The 11,038-nt window shown below is 36.1% G+C and overlaps 2 protein-coding genes across 3 annotated transcripts; one reads left to right on the top strand and one right to left on the bottom strand.

Moving 5' to 3' along the window:
- The first annotated feature begins 3,262 nt into the window (after positions 1-3,262).
- LOC125866586 (PP2A regulatory subunit TAP46-like) lies at positions 3,263-7,362 on the top strand. Its single transcript, XM_049546862.1, has 9 exons — positions 3,263-3,517; positions 4,342-4,464; positions 4,850-4,936; positions 5,046-5,150; positions 5,272-5,433; positions 6,066-6,101; positions 6,178-6,249; positions 6,464-6,744; positions 6,838-7,362. The coding sequence occupies exons 1-9, from the start codon at positions 3,422-3,424 to the stop codon at positions 7,085-7,087; spliced, it is 1,212 nt and encodes a 403-aa protein (XP_049402819.1). The 5' UTR covers positions 3,263-3,421; the 3' UTR covers positions 7,088-7,362.
- A 411-nt stretch (positions 7,363-7,773) lies between these two features.
- On the bottom strand, positions 7,774-10,518 carry LOC125866600 (uncharacterized). Of its 2 annotated transcripts, none has more exons than XM_049546882.1 (2): positions 10,411-10,518; positions 7,774-8,556 (listed from the first exon to the last, which is right to left on the bottom strand). In XM_049546882.1, the coding sequence occupies exon 2, from the start codon at positions 8,521-8,523 to the stop codon at positions 7,894-7,896; it is 630 nt and encodes a 209-aa protein (XP_049402839.1). In that variant the 5' UTR covers positions 8,524-8,556; positions 10,411-10,518; the 3' UTR covers positions 7,774-7,893. The 2 variants fall into 2 exon arrangements, with proteins under 2 accessions (XP_049402839.1, XP_049402838.1); XM_049546881.1 differs by having other exon boundaries at positions 10,407-10,506.
- Between the last annotated feature and the right edge of the window lie 520 nt (positions 10,519-11,038).

Below are 11,038 nucleotides of genomic sequence, written 5' to 3'. Positions count from 1 at the left end.
TAACAATAACAACGTGCAGTTCAAAAAGACAACACCGGAACTTTAAGATGCAATAAGACAAGTCAGGGATGAATTTCAACTAGATTTAAAGTTTACCAAAAAAAAAAAAAACACAATAGAATCACATTTCACAAAATTGTCTTAGATATATTTGAATTTTTAAAGAATTATTAATTTATAATATTAATGGCACCATATATTTATACAAGGGTCTTCTGAAAATATATTATCTTATTATCATATCAAAATAAGTGATTTTTTCCATTGGCCCAAGTCGAGACCAGAGGAAAATATTATCTTAGAGAGATTATTAATTTACTGAGTATTAATTTAGTAAGGTTTTACTATAGGTTTCTTCTCATTTGAGATGTTCCACTTTCACCTCTAGTGTATTAGTGGTTGGATGCAATAACTTGCGGGTTTTATTCAAAACAACAACCATGTGATCAACACGATTGTTCCGTTTCTTATCGTCATCATCATTATCATCAATTTTAATTTCTCAAGCAGCGTGTCTAGTGAGATTTGAAATAGAAAGTTGAATTAATCATATATATATATATATACACACACACATACATACACCATGAGGTATGAAATCTCCAGGATTTATGACAATTTGGTCCAAAATCTAAAAAGTTTTTTGGTGTGCGATAAGGAGTTTTATCTTGCCATTTATGATTGCAATTAATAGTTCCAAACGTTTGATCTCCTTTTCATCGTCTTCAATAACTGGTTGGATACGGGATTTGACAAACTGCAATCTTGCCTCCATTACTCAACTATCATCCGAACCCATTATCAACTTCAAACTAATTGTAATATCAACTTCAAACTAATTGTGCTTCAAACTAATTGTAATAAAGGTCTTATTTATAATACTAGAAAGAAAACCTACTTTGATACAAACGATGAGTAGAATAAAGGTCATATTTATAATTAAATAAGAGAAAGAAAATCTACGTTGACAAAAAAAAGTAATAATAATTATAATTAAATAAATTAGTAACAAATTAAATATAAAATCCTAAACGGGTTTAGTTGTATAAGTTTATCGGCAAGTCATTGAATTTAACAACCAAAATAACCATCTTACAAATATCACGTACGACTGCCACGTTGCGCGGATGTTCATTTATATTCCTCTAATCACTTTTTATTTTGATGTTGAATTGTGATATACAAACTTTAACTATTATTTTTAAATAATTTAAATATTTACAAACAAGTAGATATACACACCCTATGTGACATAATACACCTAAAATGTTACTCAACCTAAAATGCTAGAAATCACTAAGAGAATGAAAGAAAGAAAACAAGAGGATTGTTAGGGAAGATTGTATTGTAGAGAACTTTGATTTTTGCTTGATGACTTTACAAATGAGTATCCCTCTATTTATAGTACTTATCTAAGGACTAATGGATAAATAATAACTGTTATGCAAGTCCATATATTTACAAATTAGTCATGTCTCTAGAATCTTCTACAATGCTAGAAAATCCTAAAGACTTTCCATGCAAATCCTAAAAACTCTAGGAACTTTCATAGGAAATCTCTCTTTTTCTCTAGAATATTCTACTAATGACTAATCTATTTCATATGTAATCCTTCCACATGAGCAACTTTCTGTCACGTGGCGCCTAGGTGGCGTGTTGACATGGCATGTCATCAATTCTCCCCCACTTGATGTTGTGACGAACATGACTCATTATTATTGTTGTTGCATAAACTTTCAGATCTTGTCTTTCCATGTGTGTCCAACTTCATATGTTGTTTGGCTGCTGATAATGTTGCATGCCCTCTTTTGATTGTCTCGGGCAGTATCATATGATAAGGGACAAACACGAGTGGCTTAGCGCCTGATTTCAACACAATCTTATGATCCACCTCACACTTGAGAGGTAAGTGCTTAGGTAGCTCATCAGGCATAACATATTTTATTTCTTCAAGTAACTTTTCTATGGAAGGCGATAGTGTTTCCTGGGAACCCTTAGCTTCCTCTAAACCTTCAAGGGTTGCCATGCACGTCGGCTCATCCATTTTGACCCCCTTGACTAACTGCATAGTCGAAAGTTGTGCTTGGCTATGTTTGTGTGGCATACTAAACATAGGCACCATGTAAGCTCTTTCTCATTCCATAACCAAGAAACGCTGGAGGTAGGCGTCGATCTATGACAATGTCTAAAGAACTCTTGTCCCAAAATAATATTAAAGATGTCCATATTTGTGACGGTAAAGTTTATCGTATTTTTCCAATCGCCCAATTTAACACTAACATCATTGGCTACACCACGAACATTTTGTGCCTCAACATTCACGGTCTTGACGCGGTAGTTGGTTGGAGTGAGCTTCAACTCTAGCCTTTTTTATGCAACATCGGTCACAAAATTGTGAGTTGCTCCAGTGCCTACCATTGCAGGAGCGGGCTTATTATTGATGATAAAGTCTACGCACTGATTGTTATTCTCGTTGGGCTGGCAAATTGGCCTCGTTATGTCACTACATATTCCAATCACACCCAACTATGCGGTGATTGAATTCTCTCTTTATGTCTGCTCCTTTCGCTCGCGCATCTGACACTAAGAATCTTTAAGTCGGGACAACTCTTAAAGGTGTGCGACCCTCCACATATATAGCACCCCCTTATTTTCTACCTGTGATTTATTCTAGACGTAGCCCTAATGGCCAATTGACTTCTTGCTATCGAATTTGTTAGTATCTTGATTCTTGGGGTGTTGATGAATTTTCTTGTTATTGCCACAGTCTCCCTCACCTTTAGCAATGCCGCCTTTTGACTCATTATATCTATCTTTGTCATACTTTTCCTTCCTGAAGTCCATCAAAGGCTTGACCTCCACTATGGCTTGATCTATGTCCGTGATTCGTCGGCATTGCAACTTCTACTTAGCCCAATTTTGTAACTTGTTCATAAAGTAAAACAACAAGCCGTCGCTAGAGAGGTTGGGGATTTGGAGCATATGGGTGGTAAACTCTTTGACGTAGTCGCGTATGCTCAATTACATGGAGTCACAGAGTGTGCCACATAAGTCAAAAGGTGTACAAAATTTCAAAACAAATAAGTTCGAGGGTAATAAAACTTTAGTTTAATTAAGATATATCTCTGAGATTTTGTTCATCGTCTAGGAGATAGTTGTGCCTTATCCCTATTATTAAGTAGGATTCTCCACATATTATTACTAAACTTTAAATCATTTTTTTACCCATCAGAAATTACATTTTGGAATATATATATATCCCCATGCCATTATCCACCGGAGCCCGGAAGCGTACAATTTCAAGAACACCATCGCACCTCTTTTTATCAAACGAATTTTAGTGCAACAGATTATAATCGTAAATCCAATCTGTAATTGTTAGGGTTTATTTCTTGCAATTTGGAAGCTAACACCATCAGAAATGGGGGAACTGAAGATGCAAGAGATGTCCTTGCCAGCTTTGTTCGAGCAGGCTCGAAATATTCATACAATTGCATCTGAATCCAGCGTTGATCGGGTATTTTTTTGCTTTTTTAGAGTGGAATATTACCAAAACAATGTTTTTTTCTCTCCTTCCTTATGATGTTATAGTATTTGTATTCCAGCAAAGTAGCAGAAATTGCACTTGGACATACTTTGTCGAGCTTTCGAACTATATATTTATATACAAAAGCGTATGTATGTATCTAAAGAATGAATTTTGTGGTTAAGGATCTTATAAACAGAGCTCAAACAATTGTGCCAAAAAGTTCCTTTAGGAAACTCAGAAAATCTATCAAGAATGAATTTTGTGTCTGATTTAGCGTATTTGTATCTGTGGCAGATCCAGCATAGAGGCAATAGTTGCACTTGCACACACAGAGTATTTGTATTACAAAATATGTTGCACAAAATACTGTATTTGTATCAGCATAGAGGTTGTGGTTGCGCATGCACTACTCTCTCTCGAGCTTGTAGAGTGTACGTGTGAGTACATATATAAAATTTCAGAGGTGCTCTGAAGACAAGAACATCCCTTTCCAGAGTTTGAAGATGAACTGTTTATTGACCTTCTATTTTTGGTGTATTCATGTTTCTCCTAATGAGGTGGAGGATATTACCCATGTGTTGGACAGTTATGAGGGGTATAGGTGGTAGGTTTTGTTTTCCCTGTACACTACTGTTGTAGTTACTACTGAAATACACTTTTGGTTTATTTGTTTATAAAAGATGTTAACTTTATAAAAAATATATAAACAAAATTTAAATGAACTTTAAGAACTATATGTCTATATAGTAGCCGTGTACCTGACAGTTTAAAATTCTGAGTCCACTTCTAATTATGCCGGTTGTGTATGTTAGGACCTTGTCAAGAAAGGTTGCGACCTTTTGAGACAGTGCGAGGAAATGATCAGTAAATTAGGGCTGTTCTCGCTCAATGAGACAAAAGATGATATCAGCACTGCTAATCTGAAATATATCCTGGTAAGTAGTGCATAAGTAAATGTTCCTCTTGTAGTTGATAATTTATCATATTAGTTTTGTTTGGTATCCTCAATGGTTGGATGGAAAAGTTGGGATTCCCCTTCCGTAATTTCTTTTATCCTAATATGAAGAAGGGAGCTACTGCTTTCCTTTTTAGCAATTGTATCTATTTATTAGAAATATGGATGAATTGTGTGCATTCATTTTGTTTGGAGGTAATGCTTTATTTCTAGTTATGAAAGCTACAATGTTACCCAATTTTTGCTTTTGCTGTACTTTTTTTGAGAAATTATTATTGCTATTATTGCTAGACCTTTGAAAACTCATCACGGATGGATATCTACAATTGAAGAGAAACTGGTAATCTAATGTTACAATGTTTCAGGTGCCATACTATCTTGCCGAGCTAATAGAAAAAATTGCTGAAGATGGGAGGATAAAAGTACTTAAGGCTTCACAGGCCAAGTTAAAGGTAAAATTGTTGTGAGCTGATAGCATGTGATACATTTATGTTTTAAGCCAAACAGTAAGGATTAATGTTGAATGACATCTTGGCTTTATAACTTTGGCAATCTCTCTAGGAATTCATTTCATTTTGTGAGACAATGGAGCTTGTTCCTGAAGAGGAGATGGAGACATCTAAACAAGGTGGAGCTAATACTTTTGCAGGTCGTAGAGCTAAGAAGGTAGGTGGGAGTTGACATTCAGTTGGAATTGCTGTCTGTGAATGTTATTATTAGGTTTCTTTCATTTCACTCTCATTCTTGGATGGATAATTGAGTTACTAAATGCATTATGTCATAAAAGATTGCTCGGTTCAAATGCCAAAGAGCTGCTGAGTCAAAACTACTAGAATTGAAGGAGCGGAAGGAGCGTCGTGGGCGATCAACTAAAGCATCTGCATTGTCTACTCCTGTTGAGTCTGGAGAAGATGATGTGTTGGATGACGATGGTGACGAAGAAAGGGAGGTTAGTAAACATCCTTGTTTATGTCATGTGCATGAGCACTGTCGCTTCTTTCCTTGTATCTTTTCTTTTTTTCTATGTTGCAACTTCTGTCACATTGGCTGCTCTTTTATGCCAAGTCATGCTTGCTGTTCGATGTGACTAATCAGTGCCTTTGAGAAATGGTTAATCATAAGATGAAAGATTTCCATAGAACTTTGAGAATGTTGCTCATTATAAAGTGGTCACTTGGCTATGCTCGCTTCTTATTTTAGCAAGTAAAGGTCATATACCGGCATATCAGTGTTTGCTGATTCAGCATTCATTGATGGTTGGTTTGTATTTGCATAAGCATTCATCATTTGCTTCTTGGGTTGTCTGCAAGAAGAGCCTATGATCACCTTTCGATTCTAATTTTCTCAATAGAATTTGCTGATGAATCAATGATGTAACCTGCCAACATTTTGTATGTGCATTCTGTAAAGAATCATGATTCTTCCTTTAGATATTATTTAATATGTTCAATTCAACTAACTAAAATACATATTTCCAGTTTGTAATGTAATTTGCTGTTGCGTTCTTTTGATTATTTACACTCAAATTTGTCTACAACTTGCATAAAGTATCTGATTATTGGGATCTACTACCATTTGCAGGCATGGCTTACAACCATCTCCTTGGCCCTCAGTAAGGTTAGCCCAGATTCTGAGTTTCTGGCAGTACTTTTATTTCTTTTGTATGTCCATTACCTTATCTTTATCATTACAGGCTTTTGATCTGCTTGAAATGCTGAACAAAGAGGAGGAAATGCTATCTGCTATTAAGGAAAAGCAGCTTCAGGTACAAACCGAAACTGATTGGCATTCTTCTTAGGGCCTGTTTGTTATTGTGTTGTGTTAGCCTCCGTTCTGTAATAGCAATTCGATTTATGTGTTCAACTCGCGTTTTGCAGCTTGAAACAACATTAAGTGCAACACTTTTCCAACTCTGAACTTTCTCTAGTATCGTTGTCTTATCTTATAATTTTGCATCATGGCATACTCTACTTGTGCAGGACGGGGAGAAAGAATTTTCTCAGCTAGTACTTGATGAACGCACCAAAAAAGTAGAAACTTGGCACCGTGATGCTGCTGCTCGAGCTCCCTACACAAAACCTGCAGCACCTATCACCTGTGCTACTTTCGCGCAAGATGTCATAGAGGGAAGGGCCAATGTTTCACAGGCGCATGAACATAAACACAAACCCTTAATTTTTGGACCTGCAAGTGTTGTTGGTAGGAACCCAACAACCGAACGAGAAAAAATAGCAGCACAGGTTTTTCAGCCTCATTATAGGTATTTTCTTTTAACCAAAAACTAAAATGCTCAATTTGCAAGATAAAATAATAAGCTCCGAGTCGATCATAACATCTTCATTTTAAATACTAGATTAGCAACCATGAGCATAGAGGAGGCTGGGCTAACAGAGATGAACATGATGAACGAATGGCAAGAGAGGAATGTAAAACTCATGGAAGAAGCAAATTCTTCATGGCACAGGGATGCCCCAAAGTTGCGGCCAGGTGAAGAGGACGAAGAAGATGATGACGCTGCTCAAGACAAGGCAAGAGCATGGGATGACTGGAAGGATGATAACCCCCGTGGTGCTGGCAACAAGAAACTCACTCCTTGTGGTTAAGGAAGCAGTTGCAGCGGAGCTGTTGTATCCAAGACATAATTAATTAGACTTTCCTGTTAGTTGTACACCAAACTTATCAATAAGTTTAAACCCGTTCTGTTTCCAGTTTAAATGTACTAAAGTTTACGTAGGTTTTGCTGTATGTACTAAATTAGATGGCTGATGTATTGTACAGTAGTTCTAGTGGAAATGTATTGATGTCAATATCTCCAGAAGTGACAAATGATGAACTTTAGGTGTGAGTATATTACGTATGAAACACAATTTCCTGTTGCATCCGATTACCAATGCCATATTAAATTGTACTGGTGCCCAGATAGGTTGCTCAGGCTAAGTGAAGGGTCAAATCTTGTATGTGAACTGTGCACATCCCATTTTTTCAGTGACAACCTTAATGCTAATTGCTCCCTCATGTGGTATGGCTTGTTGCTATTTTCTAGCTCAATCTTGGTCCGAAAGATCCCTTTCCTTGATGTAAAGTGTAAACTAGTTGGGTCTATTGTCACTTCACTGCACGGTAGACACAGTTCACACATTTGAGAATATACATCACAAACCAACATGATTGGATCAGACTCTTCAGTTGTTCTAAATCACCAAGTCTAAGTCATGGAGTTAACAAAGCATGGGTGTTTCTTGGTCAAAGTCACACAATTCACCACATTTATGAGCACTATGAAATACAAGAATCAAAAGAAAGATTTCTTGAAGGATAGAATCAAGAAGACAAGAACATGAGCCGTCATATTGAACTTCAGTGACAAATCAAACTACTCAACATTAGTTCTCAAATATTCATAATTTTGTTACTCATCTGAACCTAATATATCACTCCCTTTGCAATAAGACACTTCTAGTTGTGCCTTAAACTCGAGCCAAGGCCTCTCTAATCTCCAAAGATCAGCTATCTGACAATTCTCCCCTAAGTTCACCCAAGAAATTAGCCTGGATAACTCGTTTTTGTTCACCTTGGGACTCAATCCTTTTACAGCAATCCTTGCATCACAAAATGCTGGGAAGCACTTCTGCTTTGCAAATTCATGGCACTTCCCCTTTGCTGCTTCAAGGCAAGCCTCCATTTCACGTTCTTCACATCTCGCCCTCTCTGCAAAGTCTTGATTGGAAGCACTGCCAGTGAATGATTTCCACCAAGGAGTTTTACATTTGTCTGAGGCTGCGATAGAGCAACCAATCCTAGCTCCAGATTCACATTGTTGAGTGACTTGAGACTCACAAGCCTTGTATGCAGAGGCCCAGGAGATAGGGTCTTTAAATGCGAGGATGAATCGCCCAGCTGTTTCTTCTTGTGAGCCAGCCTTGATGGGACCTCGAAGTAGAGGGACTGGTTGGTCAAAAGGAATCAGAGTCTTTGATGCAGAGTACTCCTCGAGGTCGATTGATGGCACTTCTGGTTGTGGTCGTTCTGGTGTTGTCATATAGGCAGTTTTGTTTGTTCACAATTTTGGGTCCTGAAGAGAAGAAACCTATATCAGGATTATCATGATGCTGAAAGTAGTTTTCTCAAGGCTAAATTAATATCATCACCAATAAATGCATCTGCAACAAGGACATTTGGATAAGGAACTTTTCAAACTTTTGGTATTCTGTATAGATTGTTGGGTATGTTTTTGATTAAATGTTAGGAAAACAATTGTACGTAAATCATCTTAAGATAAAGGAGTTGTTTTTGAGAAGCAGGATTTTTTGCTACTGGTACTCCATCAATGTTTTTGGATTGTCTTCCAATAACAAGTTTGGTTTTTGAAATAGACATGAGAGTTGTTCTGGAAAAAAACTTCATTGGAAAACGTCCCTGATAGTGTCTATATTCACGAGTATCTAGAAGTTCTCCCAACACAAGGGGCCCATACTTCATGGAATCATGCAAAGTGACATGAACTGCAGGGAACTGAATAAACTGATAATCGTATGTATATGCCAGCGGAAAAAAGGGGCTGAGTATAATATAAATAATTGTACCCCCTAAGTATCTGTCTCCTTTCGATAAGGTTGGAACGATACTTTAGGGATACATAAAATACATGATATACGATAAGTTGATAACAGTGACATTTCATAAAATCAATAAAGAAAAGCAATAAGCATTAAAAGCATTTTCATGTAATTTTTAAATCATTTCAGAATGTTATATCATTTCTATGCATAGAGGTTACAAATATTCATATGTATAAATCTATATGTATTACCGTTGAGTGCCTCACTCGGAACACAGAGGACTTCAGGGAGAAACAAACGGAAGCAAAACAACCAGATCAACATGAAGTAAGGCAGGGAAAGATGATGAAGAGTAGTATATGTAGCTAAAAGGAAAAGTAGCTGTGTTGGCAGTACGAGTCAGGGAGATGCAGTTACGGAAGAAGATCGACGCCATATCTACCTTTAATTTTGTTAAGCTAAATCAACCCAATGAAGCTTTTAACATGGTGTGATATTGTCCGCTTTGGGCCAAATCCACATGGTTTTTTTCAAAATGCCTCACACAGTTAGGAGACCACACACCTTATATGTAGCTTTCCAATCTTTTTAAGCTACCAATGTGAAACTTTGTTTGCACGCCCAACAAAATTTGTTGCTGAATTTATCACATTACCCATCGCCGATATCTTCATCAGAGGATGTGCTCTGGATTTCTTGAGTGTTTCCTCTGTACATCTCAGAAATCCCCGTCCCAGTTTAATTTTTGTAATGATTCTGTATAAATGACTGTTGTGAACATGGGCAACTCACATAATTCTTATTGACCAGTTATTTGGACCAGGGGCTAAAACGCGATGAGGCGAAGAAATAAGTCATCCCAACAAGGGATTTACTTGGGATCCAGGTTGAGTATGGAAGCAGGTGACAATGGGATAAAAGGGTTGTCGTCTACAAACTTTGGGATTTTCATCCTCTTTCTGTCTAACTCCTATATCCTATCCTTGTACCCTTTCTATTAATAATAATGTTTTGTTATAATTATTCCTTATTTCAGTTAATTAGAGTAATACAATCAAAGAACTTTGTTTACTGTGAATTGAAGTAGCGTTTGCTAAAATGACATTGCCTAGTTTTTCTTCATTTCCTTTCAAAAATTGAGCTCAAATCTCAATCGAGCAGAGATCCTACCTCCTCCTAGAAACATGTAAAAATGTAAACTTGCACATAGAGTGAGCAATCAAACAGATTTAACAATATATCTATACAAAAGAACACATTTGCACATTGTAACTATCCAATGAGTGAACATTCCATTCCAATTAAGTTTAACAATCAAAATTTGAAGAATATATAAAAAAGTTTAGAGATGAACAAAACATACATACAAATTGATAGAGAGAGAGCTTGAGAGAGAGTTGGCAGCCATGGGAGACGAAATACTCGAGCTTAATTTGAGGATCCGATTGTTACTTGTTCATCTAACACTAGAAGAGGATTGGGCCCCCAACTCTTTTGCTTTACATGGGCCTCAAAAACTATACATAAATTTTGAAACAACTCTTTAGTAAATGACCATTCTTTGATAAACACAATTCTTGCAATTTACAAGATTGAACTGAAAATTATATGAGAAAATATTATACTATAATCTAAAATTTTGTAAATTGTTTAAATGTTCATCATCTTCTAATATTTTGTCGGTGAGGTTGAGAAAAACTAAATATCAAATGAGAAAATGTTATACTATGGTATAAAATTTTGTAAGCTATTCAAATTTTAAACGACAATCTAATATTTTGTCTATAAGATTGAAAAAAATGTGACTATGAACAAACATTATACTCGAGTTTAATGTAATTTGAACGAGTAATTTCTTAAAAGGCTATATTTGCATGTTTTTTTTAAATATGGAAAAATTATAATGATATCCTAAAGAGGTATATATCGGCCTATTTTTAGAAATACAATAACACAAGACAATAATTATATTTACATAGTCACCATTCGTTTTGG

Source organism: Solanum stenotomum, chromosome 6, assembly GCF_019186545.1.
Source record: "Solanum stenotomum isolate F172 chromosome 6, ASM1918654v1, whole genome shotgun sequence".
In the NCBI taxonomy this organism is placed as follows: Eukaryota; Viridiplantae; Streptophyta; class Magnoliopsida; order Solanales; family Solanaceae; genus Solanum; species Solanum stenotomum.
The sequence above is the reverse complement of the archived record's forward strand: the minus strand, read 5'-3'. Positions and strand labels throughout refer to the sequence as shown.